This window comes from Sceloporus undulatus, chromosome 1, assembly GCF_019175285.1.
Source record: "Sceloporus undulatus isolate JIND9_A2432 ecotype Alabama chromosome 1, SceUnd_v1.1, whole genome shotgun sequence".
NCBI classification, from domain to species: Eukaryota; Metazoa; Chordata; class Lepidosauria; order Squamata; family Phrynosomatidae; genus Sceloporus; species Sceloporus undulatus.
This window is the reverse complement of record NC_056522.1, coordinates 176,015,064-176,037,897: the sequence shown is the minus strand read 5'-3', so window position 1 is coordinate 176,037,897 and position 22,834 is coordinate 176,015,064. Positions and strand designations below refer to the sequence as shown.

The 22,834-nt window shown below is 37.8% G+C and overlaps 1 protein-coding gene across 1 annotated transcript in view; it reads right to left on the bottom strand.

Moving 5' to 3' along the window:
• The window catches only part of EHBP1 (EH domain binding protein 1), a 306,873-nt gene that overhangs the window by 100,894 nt on the left and 183,145 nt on the right, over positions 1–22,834 (bottom strand). Inside the window, exons 14-15 of the mRNA XM_042458024.1 lie at positions 15,117–16,034; positions 5,860–6,003 (exon numbers count right to left, since the gene is read on the bottom strand). Coding sequence (XP_042313958.1) covers positions 5,860–6,003; positions 15,117–16,034 — 1,062 coding nt within the window. The remainder of the gene's footprint in view (positions 1–5,859; positions 6,004–15,116; positions 16,035–22,834) is intronic.

The window sequence follows — 22,834 nt, the reverse complement described above, 5'->3', positions numbered from 1 at the left end:
CAAAAGAAACATTTTAAAATGAAATGAATAAAGATTTTAACTCTACCCTTGTACATGCTGAGAAATGCAATGAAACATACGGCTCTAAGTAATGTTGATATCATCCTGGGATGAATTGAAAACAGCCACACAAAAACATTTATGGTCATTAGCAGCAGTATAAAAAGAGCATCCCTGGTGTTAAAAAAAGTGTTGGCATTATAACAAAATGATCTCTCTGAAATAGAGATCACTTCACTGCGGCTCTAGGCAGACAACAAGAAAATATCTGGGTTTCTGTATTAGGCCAGTGTGTTTTTACATGGCCTAGAGTAGAAAAAATGTTGCTTAATTAACTAAATCTTTTTAGTATTGCTTGGTACTGAAAAACACAGGTCAGACAGCAAGCCAAGTTAAATGAAAAAAATAATTAACAATTGATAAAACCTAAGTGATGAAATGTAGGCCACACCTTAGCAGAGATTAAAAGTAATCAGCTGTAGAATTAACTACTTCACTGAAAATCTAAAACCAATCTTGACTCCACAAAGTAACAGAAGTTTACAGCGAAGGATTATTTTTGCTTTGTTATGATGAAAACAGAGCACAATGACTGGTTTAAAATATTCAGCAAAATGTCATGTATTTACTCTCAATGTGTAGAAGCTGTATCTGCCAAATCTTGTGCTTTTAAATGTTGTATTTCCCCCTCCCTCTTCAATCTACACAAAATCACAATTAAATGACAATTAAAAGGGTCAACAGACTATGTAAATCCTAAAACAAATATGCTTCTTTTAAAAACGTAAAGGATAACTGACCTTATGCCTTTAATGGAACTAGTTCAGATTGCACAGATCTCAGTTGCTTTAGCAGAAAATGAATGTTTATTTAAAAAAAAAAAGGATTTGTAGAAATTGTATTTTTCTTAGTTAAGGCTTTGTTGATACAAAGTTTAAAATAGCATGGAAAACTGCCATATCCATGATATTTAAACATTATATACCTTTATAATCTTACACCACATTTGGAAGTTTTTATGCCCAAGAGTGAATAAATTACCAGCATTTAGGGATTATCAAAATAATACTCAATCTCTTTAACAATTAGGTGGTAACTGTTTCTTGTATAATCTAAAGGGAATCTAGTGATCGTATCTAAATCTGGCCCCAATTATCAGTATGGCAGATTAGTCTTTCCTCTCCAATCAATATTTTCCAATTATCATCAAAGGACCATGGTTGCCATATATGAGGTCCCACCCTTCAATATTTTTAAAAGGTAGTTGTGGTACAGGGTCTGTTGGAGGTTTAATTGACAGCGGCTAGTCTTGTTCTGTTGATTTTCTCATTTCTCAAAAATAATTTATTGATAATATAAATCCCAATAATACAGGAACTTGGTTGTGCTTCCTAAGGCCAGTTAAACAAGGATGTCTTTAACCTTCAGGATAGGAAGATACGTATAGCCATTCTTCTTATAAAGATGTAGTAAACTGTAGTCAACCAATATGTTCTAATTTTTGCTCGTCAAGAAAAAGTACATTAAACCCATCCAATCTCTAATATGGCTTTCATATTGCCATATTAGAGATTGTTTCCTTTGTTGTTGTTTCCTTTTTTTTGTTACACAATTTACATATAACTTTACTTTACAATAGTGTCTAATGAATATCAAATCACCAGTTTTCAAATACAGCTTTTAACTTGTTTATCCTGTCAGAGATATATCAGCAGCTACTAAATATTATTATTATTATTAACCTTTATTTATGAAGCACTGTAAATTTACACAGCGCTGTACATATCCTTACATGCCATCACTGTGGTATTGATGTTATCAGGGATAATGCTGCACTGGATCAAAGAAGTGGTTTGTTTAATGGATACTAAAAATATTTCTGAGTTTATTACTAAACCAGTATTTAAATTAAAAGAAAAATCCAAAGAGGTCTATTAAAAAAACTTTTCAAATAGGTTGTCTGTTGAATTATGAAAGTTGCCACAGAAAGTTTCTATTTCATTTAAGTCAGTTTGTATGTTTAAAAAAGTTTCTATTTTCAAATATCTCCTACTTGTAAAAATGCTAAGTAATGGACAGAACAGAAAAAGTACAAAGTACTTATTAAGTATACATTAGATACAGCTGAAAAAAGTCTTTTGAACAAGACAGAACTATAAAGGGATGTTCCAAACCGACGGTCTTTTCAGCATAAACCTTGGGCCTATTTATTGCATGAGAGATTTCCATGTTTATAAGTAGCTGCTGTTTTGTGAACATCTGTATTCTTCTTTCCTAGTAAGCAGGACTATGATGTCCCCTACAGTTTAAAATTTAAAATGTGTATTTCCATGCATTCCAGATATATATCAAAGCTGGTAACATAAACTTGCTAACTATGAAGATACTTTGCTTTAAACACTGCATTGACACTGTGGAAATGAGCATTACAGTTACACTGCACAACACTGTTCAACTGCTTTTCCCTATGCTATTCTTCCAATTTACAGGGTTCATGTGCTTCAAAAAGCCTTCTGGTTATGCTGGAGTTTATTCTACAATGAGAAGATGACAATTCATTGGCTTTTCAGCAGGGATCTTCCCTTCCAATATATGACTGCAGAAAGAATGTGCTGTTCCTGACATACTACTTATATAAGTACAGCAGCCAGATCCAACAGGCCTAATGAAAGTCATATGCAAATAGGGACCCATCTTAAAATATGCCCAACAATCTTTTGCCAAGGGCCAGGGCTACTTTGACATATGAGTAGAGCATAAAAACAGTACTCTAATTTTACTGATTTTATCTTACTCTATGCGTAACGTGCTCAAATTGCAAGATGATCAGGAGAATCCCTTTGTTTCCTTTAGCAATGTTAAAGGACTTAAGATTAACCTAATAACTCTCCTCCAACTGTAGACAGCTTAACTCTCATAGAGAATACCATGTTGTAGCTTTGGCTTAAGCAATGCAAGACAACATGAATTAATTTAATAGCTCTCTAAGCATAACCAATATAGACTCCTAAGGGATGCACTGTGACAGATTTTTCTAAAAGCTATACACTATAACTCCTAAGAGCCCGAAAGCTGTGGTAAGAAGGTCCTGATATATGAGCTGTGTGGGAAAAATAATCATACATAGAAATCACAGAATCATCATACACAGAAAAATAGGTTCCTTGGTTTGTACTTATACCTAGACCAAGAATAAATCCCAGAGAGGGTAAATGGTAGTCAAAGAAATAGTCACTTCTCTGGCTGCTGCCATGCTGCAGAAATAAATCAGTTTGACACCACTTTAACTGCCATGATTCAGTACTATAGACCTCTGGGATTTGTAGCTTTGTGAGATATTTAGCTTTCTCTATCAGAGCACTTCTGTGCCCCAACAAGCTACAAACCCCCAAATTCCATGGCACTGAGCCATGGAAATGAAAGTGGTATCAAACTGCTTTATTTTTACAGTGCAGCAGCAGCCTCAGTGGCTTCCATTAAATTATTTGGAACAAAGCAAGTGTACTGAAATGGGTAAAAGTAATGGGAGATAAGCACAATCTCTTTATCCAGGGGATTACCAAGCACAGAAGACTAACTTCTCTAAGTACTTGCTGTTACTTTTCCCATATTAAATACAGACAACCATTTGCTTCTATGGAGGAGAGTGCTGCTATAATACACTCATAAGGACAAGTATTTCTGCCACATAGTTCTAGTGGAAGAGGCACTGATGTCCTTTCAACATTAACTGATGTCAATTTTTCAAAAGAAAAGGCTTAAAAGGCATAGTTAGTTATGCCGGGCCAAATTTTCACTACAAACATCTCAGTTTAAGGGTTTTAAACTGCTATTTGCTTATTCCAGGAAACCCCAGGGAATTATAGTTCTCTGACATTGGTAAATAGTTCTAATATGCAATCTAGCAGCCTCAGAAAAATACAAAACTAGGGTTTGTTGGAAGAATACATTGTTTTAAATAATCTTCAAATTCATTTTACGTCTGTGGTACAATTTTTTTTCTTTACTTTATGAATTACCTGACTATGTAGAAAGAGAAGCTGCTGAAAACAATGACAACAATAGAATATAAGATGTCTCTCTCTCTCTTTTTTTTAACAACTGAGTTGAAGTTGGAAAAAAAATTACACCACTTCTAGTTAGGTAATCACCACTTGCAAAACACTGAACTATTATGACGATGATTGCATGTGTGTGAAATATTTAAAGAGATATGGTGAGCTTAATAGAAATGAAAATAATAAAGGGGATGAGTAAATATAACCTGGTTGGATGCCACTGTCAAAGGAACTGTTCATTACTTTCTGGAGAGCATATTCAAGCCTTGTCCTGCACATTCCCAGAGAAACTAACAAATAAATTGGGGTATCCTGTTTTTATCTGAATGCAGATCTGTATGATTATGCAACCAAAAATGCACAATCACTGGATCTAAAACCACCTGTCTTTCTAGGGACAGACTGATTGGTTTGTTTAAGATGTCATGCTTAAACAAACACATTACACCCTGGAACAACCTGTACCTAGTTAATATTTCTTTTAGGAAAACGACAATAGAGCGGCACCATAAGTGCAAAAATTAAATTTCTGAGTGCTAAAGCAAATGGGAACATCTGCACCAAGAGCACACAAGGGTGTGATTTAACTTGTGACACAGAAATAATTCCTGTTGTGTTATGTCTTTAAATAAGTGAACATTTTATAGCTATGTGGATAAAAATCACTTTAAAAACCTAATCCTTGCCAAGAAACAAATGTGCCACAAGCTGTAACAACAAACACACAATTAAGGAACTCAGATTCTCTGCTAGAAGAAGGAGTGACTTGATAATAGATGAGACAAGGAATATTGTATGGTGATTAAACAGTACACCAAGACAGTTAATATCTAAAAGATATAAGACCTTAACATCAATAGCATAGGTACATGAAGTACAAGACCTATGACAACTATATTGTCCTGTAAGTGTTCACAAGCAATGTATGAATTTTTTTTTTCTGAAACAAGGAATGCTCTAAATTTAGTTTTACTCTACAAAGACTTCAGAATGCAGTTAAATATTCCAAGCAGTGACCCAACATGAATTCAAGTAAAAGTAAAAATAAAATAAATGCGTGCAGGATTGGGGCAAGCCAATTTATACTAGCAAACACAAACCAATTGTTTACTGAAAGGCTTGAAATAATTATTTGGCCATGTTACAGTCATTAGCAAAATGAGAGCTGCAGAGTGCTAGCACTGTTTCTCATGTGCAAATGGTTAGAATTGCAAAATTACAGCACATAATGTGACACAACAGGCAACCTCTGCTTTGGAAAGGATTGCATAAAAATTTAATTAGCTTTCATCTCTAGAGATTACAGTCCCCTCCAGGTCACCGTTGAGGTTATTGGTGGAGCAATAGGCAACTGCAGCTGCTTCCCCATTGGACCCAGGTTTGCTTAGCTATGCTTTCCAGTGCCATCAGAATAATTCATTCTGATGATAAAAGGAGGGTCACTGTGAGAAATAGTACTGGGTGCAACACTGTAATGTGACAGATAACTTTGCCTTTCATCTGACTAATATCTTAAATCGGCTAGCACTCAAAGAGCACTGCTTTCAACGGGCTTTCGATCTTTCATTGGCCTCAGTCAGTAGGAAAATAATCAGCTCTTGGTGGGAGGAGATGAATGCTCAGCACTTGTAGGATATGAAGAGTCACCCATAAATAATATCCTGCTGCCATCTTCATATATTGCTATGTTTCAGTGTAACATCTAGTAACAGCAATGCAATCCATTAACATTTTTTTTTAAAAAAAGGCACATATGAAATATATGGTTTCTCCTATGACCATCATGACCAAAATTCCTTACATCATTCAGTTGTTTGGAGCGTCCTGATGTTGTTGAGCTGGACAATTGTCTGTTTCCTGCCTTTAAGGCTGCATCTCTTCTTGCCTGTTCAAGTAGGATTCTTGCCCGTTCTTTTAATTCTTCCTGTCTTGATAACATTCGTTGCTTAAAATTATAATAAGAATAACAATAATAATTTTAAAAACTGAAATAATTAATGACAAAGATATCCTAAACTGTCATATACACAATATATTATACCGTACTATATAATGCTTCATTCAGCAAGAATACCACAGTAAATTACAGGAAAACATGAAGTACAGTCATTGCAGCTAAAGATATAACTCAATCCATACAAACCACTTAGAGCCCTAAGTTCCTCGGGAGAAGGCTTTCTCTGTCCCACCACCATCCCAGGCTTGTTTGGTGAGGACACGAGAGAGAGCCTTCTCAGTGGCTGCTCCCACGCTGTGGATCTCCCTTCCATGGAAAGTTAGGCTGGCTCCCTCCCTGCTGGCCTTTCGCCGGCAAGCAGACATTTTTGTTCAAGCAAGCTTTTTCAAATCATGCAGGCCTGGTTTTATTGGGGGCTGGGGGTTTGGTTTGGATTATTTTTAACTTTGTATGTTTTAAATTCTGTATGATGTATTTTTTTTAAAAAACTTTTTACTGTTTTAATTTGATTATTTTGCTGTATTTTCCGGCATATAAGACGACTGGGCGTATAAGACGACCCCAACTTTTCCAGTTAAAATATAGAGTTTGGGATATACTCGCCGTTTAAGACTACCCCTCTTCCAACGCACACCAAATAAAAATTTTAAAAAATCAGATTTGATTTCAATATGGTAATTTTAATTTAAATGCTTATGACATGCAGGTACTTAGCAGGAAAACTTGTTGTATGCAAAGCCTGCTTGGATTGGTTAGGTCTCCCTGCGTGCTCAGCCCTCCCTGTCTCCAATCAACCGTACTTGTACAGTGCCTCCCTTCCTGCTTTCATATGGTCGCCACATATGGAGGGTATGCGGCTACGGCCATTTTGAGCTCCCCCAACCATATGTGGCAACCGCAGATTCTCCAGTCCAGCTCAGAAGTTTCAGCACCCACCCTATAAGAAGACACTCAGCGTATAAGACGATCCCTGACTTTTGAGAAGATTTTCCTGGGTTAAAAAGTAGTCTTATACGCCAGAAAATACAGTAATTGTTTTTAATGTGTTTGTGTGTCCCAACTTGGGAGAAAGATGGGATAAAAAAAAAATCCAAGATCCAGTCATATATATAAAAAGGAAGTTTTGGGCTCCTCGTGTAGGATCAATGTCTGCTCTAAATATGGCTCTCTGTGGCAAAGATAGTGAAAAGCCATTACATTCTATTTATACTAAAAAAAACCTTTTATTAATTATGTTTAAGTTGAAAAGCAGGTGGTTTTTTGGTTTTTTTGCACTGTTAATTTGTGTTGGTTTTTAAGAGCCCAAACAGACAGGCCAAAATAAAGCTGCTTCAGGTCACTTTGTAGGTATGATGTTGAAATGACATACATATCTTAAGAGGCCAGAAGCTTTGCCAAAGCTGCGCTCCAGTCCGCCCAGCCTCTTAGGATGCATACATCATTTAAACAGCATACGTCCCAAGTGACCTGAAACAGCTTTAATTTGGCCTGTCTGTTTGGGCCCTAAGTTTACATTATATTACTACACTAAAAGCCTTGCAGAATGAAATTGAATAATCCCAGCATGATTTTTCTTCTTTCTTTCCTCCTTGTCCCTACATTTAGGGGGAAACAGCTGCCTGAATTTTTAAACACCCTGTTTCAAAAGAGTTGATGGGTGGGTGGGTTAACAGGTAGACTGCTGCTGCTTGATGTGATTGAATGGGCAAACAGAAGCCACATCCAAGTAGCATAAACCAACTTGAAGTGTGGCAACCAGGAGGAAGACAAGAAGAGCAACCCAGTCCACTTTTAGTGCTCAAAAAGAGAGAAAGAAACAACCCCCCCCCCCACAAATGCAAGGGAAGGTGGGTGGAACAGTACAGGTACAAGTAAAAAATGTTGAAAAACAGTTGGTTGGCAGTTGAGTAAAATGGTTAATGGGAAGCAAGAAGGAACAAACTGATGATCAGTTAATCAAGAGGTGCTGTATCGTATGTATGTAGCATTGGAGGAGTGCCATGATGCCGTGTGGTGCAGTGTGCAGCATCATGCTGCCTTGGGGGTGGAGGCGGGGTGTATGTTGTGTAGATGCTACGCCCCAACTACGCTCCCAAGCTGGCCCAAAGTCTGCACAGCCCCTAACTATCCCACTATTGTTATATACATTATTTTTTTTCTGGGAGGAATTAGAATAATGTATGACAATTCTGCAGTGCAGTCCTATGTTGTAATACGTGGATGCGCCATACGCGGCTCTTGCGCCCTGGCATGCACGAGCCCCATTACTTCTAATACGCATTTTTTCCCTTATGACGGGAGGTCCAGAATGGATCCCCACATAAGGGAAGGGTGCGCTATATAGCACAGGTGGGGAAAGTGAGGCCCATGGGTTACAGTTTTAAGACCCCCACTGCACAGATTTTAATTAAAAATCCACTACCCAAAATTCTCCAATGACACAATGGTTTGCTTTTACCCATATTCTAGAATTTCCCAACTCCACAAAAGCCCCTTTCTCGTAAAAATCTGGGAAAAAATGGTAACTGAAAGATATGGGACATCACTTGCATGTGCTGGTGTAGTTGTGAAAACTGGGTCCCAATACAGATGCACACCTCTCTTCTACAGTTTCTTGGTGTGCTGGGTTATCTTAGGAAAATGCAGGAAGGATTCATGAATTTGCTGACAGAAGTACCGCAAGCAACTGAGGACTAGAACAGGAGTGAAGGAAAACAGGCAAAGAATTGAGGGTTTGAGCTGTGCGTGGAAATACGTTGTTAGGATGTCCATCACTGAGAAACCTTGAATCAATAGAGGTACACAATCTATCTACATCTTCTTGATCTTGTTGCTGCTCAGCCACTAGAACTTCTAGTAACAGTAGACTTGTTCTCTGAGGCCACTCACTGGGGCTTAGTTTGTGTGCTAAGTGTCACAACATGCATAGTGCCAGAAAAGATGAACAGTTTCCAAAAGAAAATTGTGCAATTCAAAATTCAAGGCATGAAAAAGTTATGACTAGCATCCACTGGAACACTTTGGCCAGTGTTCCTCCTGTCTGCAGTCCCCTAGTTTGAATGTAGTAAGGTCCTTTCTCATGTTTGTTTGTTTTTTTTTTTGGGGGGGGGTGGACTAGCAGGTTTTGACATATTATGCCTTTATCTCTACGATTCTATGATTCTATGAGATACAGTATTGAAAATTTGGAAAATTGGGTGGTGAAATGAGTTTCAGTTTGTAGCCGTAGAAAATTTTGCATGAAAGAGGTTCAGGTGTGAAGACTGAGAAGGCTTTGCATGGCACATTAGCTTCTGATTAATAGACCATTTATAGTTTTTAAAGTTAAAAGTGGTAATTCTCAGAGGATGGCAATGGCAAATCCCCCCTGAAGAAACCTGCCAAGTAAATCCAATGACAGGTTCATTTTAGGTTCTTTTGTAGGTTCATAAGTAAAAAAATGACTCAGAGGCACACAACAACGACAAATGATTAACTTACAAATTAATGTAACAATTTATGCAAAAAATTAAATTCTCAATAAATAATTTAAACAATAACAAATTAATTTTGGGAGCTCTTAAACACTTTTAAAAAACTTAAGGGGATGTTCTGACACTATCTAGAGACTACTGATCAACAGCAGACACATATAAAAATGTACGTACACAGTAGAAATTACACATATGGCAAACAACAGACAAACATTATGATCTATCAATTAATCCTATTGGCAGTAATGCTGAAATTCTGCTAGTAGGATAAATGCTTTGGATTTATTGGATAAATTGGCAGAAATGCTGAATGAAAAGCAATGGCGACAGTGTGAGTCTATGTTGTATCAGTAATTCAAACTTGTAGATTCATAGGACTAAGGCCTGTTACAGACTGCCAAAATAAAGCTGCTTCGGGTCTCTTTGGAGGTATGCTATTTAAATGATGCATGGGTCCTAAGTGTATGGAGGTCGTGCCAAAGCCACACTCCATTCCTAAGCACTGGAGGGCAGCTTTGGTGCAGCTTCTGGATTTTTAGGATGCATGCATCATTTAAACAGCATACCTCCAAAGAGACCCAAAGCAGCTTTATTTTGGCAGTCTGTAACAGGCCATAGTAAACCATAGAGTCAAAAGCCACAGTCGTAGTCATAAACCATAAGTCATAGGACTAACAACTCCAGCAATTTATAGTTTCCATTCCATCTTTAAGATTTCCTCAGCAACAATGAAATGAAAACAACTAGCCTTCTGCTGTGAAACAGCGTTTTTGCCACAGTGAAATGAGCAATATAGTAGTAAATTATTCTGTAGGTTATATACTTACAATGCACCTTTCTGCCAATAGGATAAAGAAAAGGATTTTTGGTGGATTTCAATAAAATTGTTTCACTACAATTATTTCATAATATTTATTATTAAGAACTGTTCTATGAATATTTTGGATTTCTTTAGAATTTACTAACTGAATTAAATGATTGACCATAATGCTTTTCTGTTTGTTCCCATATGCATAATTTCTACTTTGTACACTGTGTATCTGTATGCTTTTGATCAGTAGTCTTCATATATTAGGGTTTGGGTTTTTTTTTTTGGTGCTTCATAGTGGTGGACTATCTAGAGACTAGAGGAAATGAGGATTACTGTGCTGATACATATCGGGAGCATTGTTTCCATTATGTTTTGGGTTTGTGAATCTCTCTGAGTCATTTTAACCATTGTTATTCATACATGCAATCATTTCGGGATAAAATGGAGCCACTTCCATTCCCTTGAATGATACAGAATAATCCGAATTGATTCGGAAGCATGTTCACACTGCTAAAGATGTGGATCAATGCTGCCTTTTCAGGGGGAAAAAACTTGGTATTGAAAATCCCAGGTTAACTGGGTTTTTTGGTAGTCCCTCCCCCAAAGTGCATTGAGTGCATTTGAGGAAAGTGTGAACACCAAGGAAATAACTCAGATTCATCCTGTATTATTTTTGTTGTGTGAATGGGGACTAAAGACAGAGTTTTTTGCGTTATACTGGTGTGAACATTAATTGTGATCACATATTATTATGTAGCTTGAAATTTTCCATGAAAAAGGCAAAGATGCCCAGTCTTGTAAAGGTGTGTAAGCATCTTCCAATGAACACTAGTACATTCCCTTTCTACTTTCCTTGCAACCATAGGGAAGTCAGGTACAGAGGTAGTGGGAAAGGAGTGCCCTTCCTGGTCCCTCCAAAATTACTTCAATGCTTTGTTTGGTTTAAGCTTGAAGACAGGGAATGTGTTGACTATTTGCCCAACAGGCATAGAATGCAGAAGTATAAGGAATGATTGCATACACATTAAATTACAGTTCAGAAATAAAGGGGGAATGAATCTTTTCAATGCTTATTAGGAAAATATAACTTTACATTTTCACTCTCTCATGACAGGATAAAAATCTGTCTCCAGAGTTTGTATATAAAGGTTTTTTCTCTGCTTTGAACATGGATACATTGACAGGGATTTTGATGGCTTAACACACTTTAATTTTTTAAAACATGTTTGAAATAATTATTTATGGAAATAATACAGAATCAGTATCATCAGGTGCTTATGGTGGTGATATGTGCAACAAATATCTCCTGTTCCTTCAGTGGACTTGACTAGTTCAGCAAAAGGCAAATACAAACCATCTGGCTATATTTAATGCAACTATATTTTGTGAGGCCTCATTTATACTTACTACTAGTGATATGGAACCTGTTTCCCCATGGCTGCTCCCCATGCCAATCTGATAAACATTGGAATACAAAAACTGTGTCAGCAGAGTAATTTATATCACTATTATGACATGTTTATTAATGTTTTCCTTCCCAGGCCTACAGTGTTTTTGATCCAAACTTTGCCCTAATTCCAGTTGCTAATCCCAAATTGAACAGACTCGTTGAATTAACTGCTGAATGGAAAATCAACACTTGCATAAATCCCACTGATTCAATGAGCCTACTATAAATGATACTATCAAGTGCATTTAGGTTTTTGAACAGAACATGGCCTCCTTTGGGCCATGGAAAGCTTTTTATCCAGTAGGGGAACTCCAGTGGAATAGTCCCTGTCATCCCCCGCAATCTGCTCTGGAGAGCTGGAGGTCGCTGTGGAACACAATCAGAGGTTAGGCTGGCAAAAGGGGAAATGGATGACAAAAACTGTCTCCATCCCCTCTCCATTGCTTTTCACTGGTGTCAGCATCCTGAGTGGAATTCCATACTTGGGGTGCTCCCACTGATAAAAATAAAGTCTGGATGAAAGCTGGGAGAGCTTATTGGGTGATGGTCAGTTGGGGTAAGGATGTCTGGGTGTTTTTTTAGCTTAGTGAAGGCTTGCTTGAGTGTGCATTAATGTCTATTGTTCTACTGTAGTTTGGTGATCTTGTGTCTGTTGGGGTCAAGGCTGATTATTTGTGTGAGTTGAATGGAGGTGTAATTGGCGTGTTCATTAGCAATCTTTTGTTCCCTGTTAGCTTCCCTGATCATAGTGTGTGGTTTCACTGAGGTGGACTTTTGGCAAGGGCTGGGTTGTACCTCACAGCATTTGCTATGAGTCTGAAAGATCTTAGGAGGGCTTTAAATTGAGTTTTCTGGGAGAGGGAGACAGTATTCTTGAGGACAGAAAAGTGTTGTTGACAACAGCCCAAATGTTATACAGACAACAAGGTAAATAGCACAAGCACCCAAAAATGGGCAAAAAACAACAACACCTCTTTAAAAGTCAGATAAGGGAATAGCCCATGGTCTTAGATATTTCTACAATAATGCACAGAGCATGGGAAATAAACAAGATGGATTTGAACTTTTAGTGCAGCAGAGCAAATATGATATAATAGACACCACTGCAACCTGGTGGGATGAGCCTCATGATTGGAATGTATAATAGAGGGGTATAATCTATTTCAGAGAAATAGGCCTAATGAGAAGGGAGTGGAGTAGCATTATACATTAAGGATGTGTATTCTTGTGAACAGATCCACTACTTAAATCCTGGAAGTCAAGTTGAGATCATCTGGTTAAAAATTAAGGGAAGATAAAAAACAGGGATGTTATTGTGGGGTCTACTACAGACCTCCAATCAAACTGAGGATTTGGCTGATTACTTGCTGCAATAGATGATCACACATTCAGAAAGGAGAGAAACAATAGTAGTAATAGGGGATTTCAGCTATTCAGCTATTTGCTGGAAATCAAACTCTATCAGAAATTTGAAGTCCAACAAATTCCTCACTTTCCTTGCAGACAATTTCATTGTCCAGAAGGTGAAAGAGGCAACTAGGGGATCAGCTATTTTATATCTGATCCTCACCAAGAAGGATGATCTGGTTAATGGGGTGGAAGTGGCAGCATCCTTAGGTGGGAGTAACCATGTTCTCCTGGTTTCTCCTCCTGGAGGAGAAGCCAAGCCTAGCCAGACATGCATTCTAGATTTTAAGAAAGTTGATTTCAGTAATCATAGGGAAATACTAGTGGCGATGGTCAGGAATACTAATAGAAAAGGGGATTCATGAGGGATGGAAGTTTCTCAAAAGTGAGTTATTGAAGGCACAATTTCAAACAGTTCCAATTAGAAGGAAAAATGCAAGGTATCTGAAGAAAGCAGGAAGGATGTCTAAAGAACTTTCAAGTGAGCTAAGACTCAAAAGAAACAATACAAGAAATGGAAAAGGGGGAAAAATCACCAAACAAGAATTCAATCAAATAACCAGCTTAGGTAGGGAAAAAGTCAGAAAAGCTAAAGCATAGAATGAGCTCAGGCTTGCTAGAGAGGTTAAAGGCAATAAAAAGGGCTTTTTTGATCATGTGCACAGCAAAAGGAAAACCAAGGAAATAATAGGATGCCACTGTGTGGAGCAAATAGTAAAATGCTAACAAGAGACAGAGTAAAGGCATAACTACTCAACACTTTCTTTGCCTCGGTCTTCTCTGAAAAAGAGAACAGTGCTCAAAATGAGGAAAATGGATTAGACAAGGCAGCAGGGGAAATGCAGCACAGAACAGGTGATGTAGTAGTTTGAACGTTGGACTACGACTCTGGAGACCGGGATTTGAATCCCTGCTTGGTGATGAAATCCACTGAGTGACGTTGGGTAAGTCATATGCTTTCATTCTCAGAGGATGGCAATGACAAATGTCCTCTGAACAAATCTTGCCAAGAAAACTCCATGATAGGTTGGCCTTAGGGTCCCCTTGTTGAAAATGACTTGTGTAATTTTTGCAATGACATATACAGCACCTTTTTATGAAACATAGCTGAAGACACTGTAATATGGGAACAAGAAAAGCATAATCTATTTCTGAACTATTTGTACCTTTAAATGGATTTTCTAGTAGTCATTAGTACCGTTAGAAATTATTTTTTAAGTGTGGTCTTTTTGATAGTATAGAGAACTTCAAACAAGTTAGCAGGCCATGTATACATTTCAGTATATATTTCTAAAGCACAGTCACTGTTTGTGTTTGAAACCTCCAGTGATCTTAGCAAGGCAAAGGATTTTCTTTAAGAATTCTAACATTATTTTTAAATTAAAGAAGTCATACAGCATGAACTGCAACCTAGACAAATCCAAATGAAATTCCACATCAGTTATCAACTCACTGACCAGGTTACGTAAATACACCATTGTCTCCCTGCCACAGTAAAACTGACCGTCCTTACCGAGTGGCTATTCCTCAGGGAAAAGTACTACATTTACTTGTTAAATGTTATGGATCATAAATTGCTTTTAAAATGAAGTGTGAGGCTGTGTATATTCCACAGTCAGTAGTAAAAGAACATAAAACCCTGTTTTCTTGAGAAAGTTGATTACATAAAATAATTAGCTCTAACAGGAGACAGACAAATGGAGACACAAAGAAACAATAGTATACCAAAAGTTTGTTGGGTTTTGCTTTCAATGCAGTATATTTTTGAAACACTCTGCATGCCCCATACATATATCTGTTGAGCCATATAATAAAAGCAAAGTTCTGTTTGCATCATTATTCATACTGCATTAAAAACAGCAATGATGAAGAAAAATATTTTTTTTACGGCAACAAAATCATTTGCAGTATTTAAAAAAACATTTTCTGCTCATTTAAAAAAAACATTTTCTGCTCTTACCTGTGCGGTTTTTGCAGGTAGATCTATTGGTCGTAGAATTGTCTTGGTCTCAAAATCTGAGTTAGCCTCTGTTTGCCTCTCAGATGAATGGGATTTTTTATCACTATCCTCATTCCTATTGTGGAAATATCCAGATTTACTTTCTGCTTCTAAGTCAGATTTTTGAACATGCGATTCAGAATCCAGTTTCCCACTTTCTTTAACATCTGGGCGTCCATGGTTTTCTGGTTCTGAAAAATTAACGGTAGTCCCACAATTTTTTTGTCCTTTCTTGTCAGTGTCTTCACATAACATTGGGAATGTGTCCCTTTTTGGATCACTGACCTGTGCCAAATCACTAAGATCCAGAGTATCTACTTTTAGTAGTTTCTTCCTTCCCAACAAAGGCGGTGCTTGCGTCGTACTGCTTTTCTCAGTTTCCTCATATTCAGAAGCCCTTCCCATGTTCTCTTGGATTTTTTGTTGGCCTATATCACTGCTAGTCCTATGAGAGGAAGGGGATGTCACACATGGGCCAAGATTATCATCTCCTGCTTGATGCTGATGTGAAGTTTGGTGCTCAATATTTGACTCCATAACTCCACTGTGATTGTGAAGTACAGAGTCATCAAAAACAAAGCCAGGCAAGCTTCCTTCAGCCTGCTGTTGTTCTGGTTCTCGTTTTAGGTCATTAAGTTCTGCATAGAACTTTTCCTGATCCACAGAACTGTTTGGGTCTGTTTCATAGTTGCCCACTTTGTATGTGCTTTTGCTGCTGTTCTCTTCGATCTGAACAACATTTAGCTCCTGTCCACTGAAATGTGCCCGTATTTGATAAAGATAGGTCATAACAGAAAGTTTGTCAGGAATTGCTAACAAAACCATATCAGAAGGTTCTAGTAGCCGAGATATTCCTAAACTGGCGAATCCATCATAGGCCTTAAAATAAAAAGAAGTAAAGTTAGTGTTTTTGTTATCTTGAATGATAATTTTAAAAGTGTGACAATGGGATATTCAGCATAAAATAAATAAGCAGGCTAATACACAGTGAAACGTATTATACAATACAGTCGGGCATGCTCATGACTCTAAATTAAGTTTCCTGTGACTTCTCAGTTCAACTCCATTAAGATTAACAATTTCCCCACCAACATCAAATGAGATAGGGATTACAAGATGTTTGCAACTATTAAAAGTGTCATTATGCTTTCAGTAAAGCTGTTTGTCAAAGTACTATCCTAAAAGCGAAACAAATATTGAAAAAATATGTAAGTACAGTAAAACATTCAGGAAGCAGGCCTGAAAACAGACTGAAGTGGTTTAGAGCATCACTGCACAATCCTGCGAATGTTTAGTCAAAAGTAACAAACAGTAGGCTTAGAATTCAAAGACATAGCAGTGTTAGTCTGGATCACAAAGAGATCTTGTAGTACACCTTTGAGACTAATTGAGAGAAAGACGTTTGTAGCATAAGCTTTTACAGACTAGGGCCTCGAGCAGACAGACTAAAAGGAGCGGCCAGAGGCTGCTCCCGCTCCGATTGCTCCTTATTTGGTTCGGGACTGTAATGACCAGACAGCGTAGTCCACAGCACAATGCTGTAAAGAAGTGCTTTTTTGGGCTCCTTTTTGCATTGGGTTTGGGTCATGGGGTGGCTTTAGCCCAATTCGGAGGCGTGTATCATCTGGAAGACATGCCCCCAGATTGGCATGTCTGTTTCAGGCCTGCGTCTACTTCATCAGGTGTATGGAGTGTATGTACGGGAATGGGAAATTGTGTGTGTGTGAATAGTACTGTAATAGAAATGCAAAACGTGTGAGTATGTTGATGAGGTGACAAGTTAATATTTTTTTAAATTTTATTTTTATTTTTCCTCCAAATAATACACATGTAGTAAGACAGTACACATGTAGATGACAAACAAGAATATATTCCCTCCTAACATGAACTTCCTTGTAGTACATTGTTTAAATGAAACCAATTTTCTCCAGTTTATCTTAACCTTGAATCCTTTTCCAATGATTCTCGAATGATGCTCCAATTTTGCACTATTAACAACATATATTATATAGTTTTGTATAAAGATAATGTTGCCATTATTCCTTCATTCACATGATAGTTTTACTGTTTTGTTCTTATTTATTTCTCTTCTATTCCTTTTATATGTGTTTGCTATCAACTCATGTTGTGAATATATTATGAGTTGGAGTTAACTGTAATCGTACATCTCCTTATTGTATATCTTTTGTTTTTCAAGTATTCTTCCCAGAAATACATGATTGGAAGTCATTCTTTCTCTACTTTGTTCAGTGATATATTATGTATTCAATGAGTCAAATAATCAATTTATCTCATGTATCTTTTAAGCATACATTTCTCTATTCTTGGTATAATTTCTATTTTCCAGTGCTTTGCTATACAGCAGTCCCAACTCTGCTCACATACCTACTCAGGAAATGTCATCACAGGACCTAATCACATCACCCACAACATAAGAGGTACTTTCATTTGCTCATCCTCTAATGGGATATATGCCATCCTCTGTCAAAAATGCCCATCAGCACCCTACATAGGGCAAATAGAACAATATCTGTGCCAGAGGGTAAACTGACATAAATCAGACAATAGGAATGGGAATACAGTCAGCCCTCCGTATCCATGGATTCCCAATGACCCCCTACCATTGTTAAAACTAACTTGTTACCACATCACCATACCCACAAGTTTTGCATTTCTATTACAGTGCTATTCACATATGCATCTGCTCCTTCATGAGCATAAATGTCTAGCAATAAGCATTTCAATCCATGCATCTGATAGAGTAGACTTATAGATTCACAGAATTGGAAGAGACCACAAGGGTAATCCAATCCAACTCCCTGCCATGCAGAAACTCTCAATCAAAGCACCCTTGACAGATGGCCATCATCCTCTGTTTAAAGACCTCCAAAGAAGGAGATTCCACCGTCTCCAAGGGAGTGTGTTCCACTGTTGAACAGCTCCTACTGTCAGGAAGTTCCTCCTAATGTTTAGGTGGAATCTCTTTTTCTACAGTTTGCATCCATTGCTCTATGTCCTAGTCTCTGGAGCAGCAGAAAATAAGATTGCTCCATCTTCAGTATGACATCCCCTCAAATATTTAAACAGGGTTATCATATCACCTCTTAAACATCTCTTCTCCAGGCTAAACATACTTAGCTCCTTAAGTCTCTCCTCACGACTTAGGGGTGAAACAGACCAGCATAAAAAGTAGGCTTCCTGCCGGTTTGGGGATGTGGTGTATAGACAATGCATGCTCCCAAGATGCCTGGAAGACGGTTTCAAGCCATTCAGCTGCCCAGACATGGGCTGGCTTCTGGGAGCTCCAGAGGCGCAGCATTTACATGTCGTACGCCGCTGGAGCAGCTTAAAGCCACCCATGGGCCGTGGAGGTTTGGAAAAGCCGCCTTTTTGCTAGCTCAAAAAGGAGTGGCTCCTTTTTCGCCGGCTTCAAACCAGATTGGGGCCATGGCATGCAGTTGCCGCAGCCCCAGTCTGCCTTTGAAAGCTTCAGGGCACTCTCTTTTGCCCCAAAGCTTATGCTACAAGCTTCTTTCTCTCAGTCAGTCTCAAAGGTGCTACAGTAACACTGGGCTAAATGAGGCTTATTTTGAGGTAGAAGTCACCTCCTGCTGATAGGATTTTTTCCCTTGCAGCATGAGACTGGATTTGCATTTTAGTGTTTAGGGCTTACCCCTTTCAGTTAAAGTTCTGTTGTTGTTTTTCTAGCAAAACAGAGCCTGCTTAGAGAATGGAAAAGGAGGAAACATGACTGGAACAGCAACATAACCAAATTTAGACACTAATTCTTCAAGGAATTATAAAAAGAGCCTAATACATTAATTATAACTCTCATTTTGTAACTACATGAAGAATTAGTGCCTAAATTTGGTTATGTTACTATTTCAACCATATTTCTGCTTTTATCTCTGTCGAATTATAAATTTCACTTATGTAGTCCTCACTGACAACAATCTTCTAGGGAGTACAATTTGTCTCTTCACAACAACATTCCACCAAAGTCTTTTCAATATAAAAGCCATACCACCACCCATTATAATGATAAGTACTATAATGGAAAAATAAATTGCATTCTTTTAAACTTGCAGTCATGAAGAAAACAAGCAATAAAAAAAACTTTATGTTGGGAATGAAGAAGAAAAATACACCTACTGATGTGTTTTTTAAGATAAGGAACTTAGATAACAAAGAAAGATATTAAGAAACACTAATCCATTATAGGATTTATCACTGGTGACTAGACATCTTCCAGAAATGTTACTGCAGTGATTTGAGTTAATTGAAAGTGTAATTAGAAAATTGGAAACACCCCCTCCCCCCCAATGTTCTGATATAATTCATGGTATTTACATTTGTCTCCCACTCATAGTAATTGGTTTATCCATTGATGAAATGAACTATCAAAAAATTATTTAGCTGCCTACATTGCAAGTAGATACTGATTATCTCACTTCTAGAAAACTGCTAAGAAACTTTATGTAATATGCAAGACCACTTCTTCCACCGTCAGCCTCTTTAGGAATGTACATGTTTCAAGTTTTGGAAATTCACAGTTGTCAATTTCCAATTAATTGGATTGCATTAGCAAAGGCAAGCTGTTTTGTAATAGGACTGAAGATGTTGCCACCATTTTCACTAAGTGATAATGAAGAATGAAGAAGGCCCTGCTTGGGACTGGAGTAAGAGGTCAAGAGGTTTTGAAGAGCACATTGAAACATTTAGTGAGTGAAGCATCATCTGTGATTATGAAGATTAGTTCCGTAAGAAAATACAGAATCTGGATCTTCTTGAAGTATGACGAATTCCTGACTGGAGAGAAGTGGTAGGGTGGTGAATCAGACTTGATGAAATCATCATAAAGTGATAAGAATGTAGTTTTGTCAGATCTTCTCTGACATTAATTACCACCATAGTTATGAGAGAGAATGGGCGAAATAGGTAAAGGAGCTCCTTCACTTCATATGAAGAAATCCCCAGAGACAAGCCATTCCTGTTGGTGCATGAAGCACATATGTCTGTAAGAGTTGGCCCCACTTCCCTATTAGGGACCAAAAGACCATTTGTCAGAGGAATGATTCATGCATGATGGTAGCAGCTTGACTTAGAGAATGTGCAATGTACAATATGCCCCTCTCTACTGAACAGACTGTAACAGATCGGCATGCTTTGTGATGCACCATTACAAAACTAGAAAGAGAAAGGTCAAGGAGAGAATGCAATTGACTGCTTTTTTGTTTGTGTAGTACTTTTGTTTGGTTTCTAAACTTTTTTGTGCCATAGACCCTTTTCAGAATCTGAAGAAAACAAGGATACCCACCCCAATACCATTAGCAACAGTGCTGACTGTAAGTCATCTGACCATGTACAGTAACACCTAATGTCACCCTACATTCGTTGGAAATGAAATTATATTTTAAGAACATAATTTGACATTTCTCCCACAAAGACAATTTTCAAAGTAGTAAGAAAGAGACCTGGGAGGAGGGGAAGGGATGAAAGAACCTGTGATGTAGTATGCTGTTGTCATGTTGTCTGTGGCTACTTATCCTACCTTACTGGTAATGAGAAGCTCAAAAGATCAAAAAGCCTTCAAAATAGTCAGATGTTCTCACAACTTTATGTGCTCTGTGGATAGTGTCACAGAACATTAATGGACATTCTTTGCAAGGTTTTACTGAGCAAAAGATTTTGTTACAACTGGGTATTGACAGAGTATCCAGGAAACAACCTTGAGCAAGTTAAGTACATGCAAAGTCTCTTTTCATGAGATGAACATTCCGAATGTGAACTTTCTTAGGGGGTGTCATCCTTGATTCTTTGCCCTTGAGAGCAAAACTAGCAGAGATCTATAGAACTGCTGCCCCAACCTGTTGAGCTTGGTCTCTGAAGACAGAAGAGAGCTGTTTTTTGAGAGAGTCATCATTGAAGGAAGGAAGGAAGGACAAAAAGACAGACAGACTGGTGGGAATTGAAGGATCTGAGAAAAATAAAGAGAGGGTCAATTGAGGGCTCTGGGAGGGAAAACAACTCAGCCAAAACAAGGGAATGAATTGAATAGAGGGACAAACTATTACTGGGCAGCACCAGTAGTGGTTGGGTGACAATGATGTAAGATCTCACAGAGAGAACAGCAGTGACACCATAGTTAACGTAAGTTAGTATTGCATGAAGTAAGGCAAAGATAAACTTCTTTGCAAGACCCTTTTACCAAGAAAACCCTGTGATGAGACAGCCCCAGATGAAACAACAACAACAACAACAAAAGACTGGTATACAAAAAAGAGATAAAAAGGAGCAACACTGGGAGATCACAACAGAGAGCTGATCAGGGCACAGAGAAATTCAAAGATGGGGAGCCAAAAAGCAGACATGTTCAACAAGTCAAAGTTTGTCTGAAGGAGCACAACACATATTATGGGAATGTGGAATGTGAGAAGCATGAGCAAGGGGAAGCTGGACATAATAAAAAAGGAAATGGAATGCATAAACATAACAGTACTAGGAATAAGCGAGCTAAAATGAGTCACTAAAATGTGTCACCTTAAATCAGATAACTACATGGTGGTTCTACTCAGGAAATGAAGAGACATGAAGACAAGGGGTAGCGCTCATAATAGAGAGAGATATAGGAAAAGGAGTCAAAGGATACAATGCAAAATAGAATCGGATCGGATCATGTCAATAAGGCTTCAAGGAAAACCTGTAAACATTACCATAATCCAAGTATATGCACCAACCACAGAGGCAGAGGAAGAAGAAACTGAGATTCTCAGAGATTCATGTCTCTTTTATGAAAGAATCCAGGAAGAAATTGACAACACACCAACACAGGACTTCCAAGTAGTCATATGTGATAGGAATGCTAAAGCAGGCAGTAATGAAGAGTAAAATGCAGTGGGCAGGTTTGGACTACGCATAAGAAATAAAGCAGGAGAGAGATTGAATTTTACAAGACTAAAGCAAAGCCTTTGACTGCACAGATCGTGAAAAGCTATGCAACACTCTTAAAGAAATGGGAATACCACTACATTTGATAGTCCTGATGAGAAATCTGCACTTAAGATAAGAACCAATTGTTAAAACAGAATTATAGAAAAACAGAATGGATCCCAATTTATAAGGGGGTCAGGCAAGGCTGCATTTTATCACCCTACTTGTTCAATTTGTATGCAGAAACTGTCATGCAAAGAGCAGGTTACAAGAAGGAGGAGTAAAGACAGGAAGAAGGAATGCCCCCAAGGTAAGATATGCAGATGACACCATACTACTGGCAAAAAACATCATGGCCTTGGAACAATTACTAAGGAAGGTAAAAGAAAAAAGTGAAAAATCAGGCTTAATGCTGAACATAAAGAAAACAAAAATAATGACCATGGAGGAGCTACATAAATTCAAACTACACAATGAGGAAATCGAAATAGTTAAAGTTTTCCTGTATTTTGGATCAAACATTGATCAGACAAGAAATCAGAAGAAGACTAGGAATTTGAAGGACAATGATGAAAAAACTAGACAAGATCCTAAAGAGTAAAGAAATATAACTGAGTACAAAATTCAGAACTGTCCAATCCATTGTACAATGAGCCCCTGGGATCCACTGGGGTTTGGTCCCAAGACCTGCCATGGATACCAAAATCTGTGGGCACACAAGTACTGTTAAATATAATGATATAGCAGTG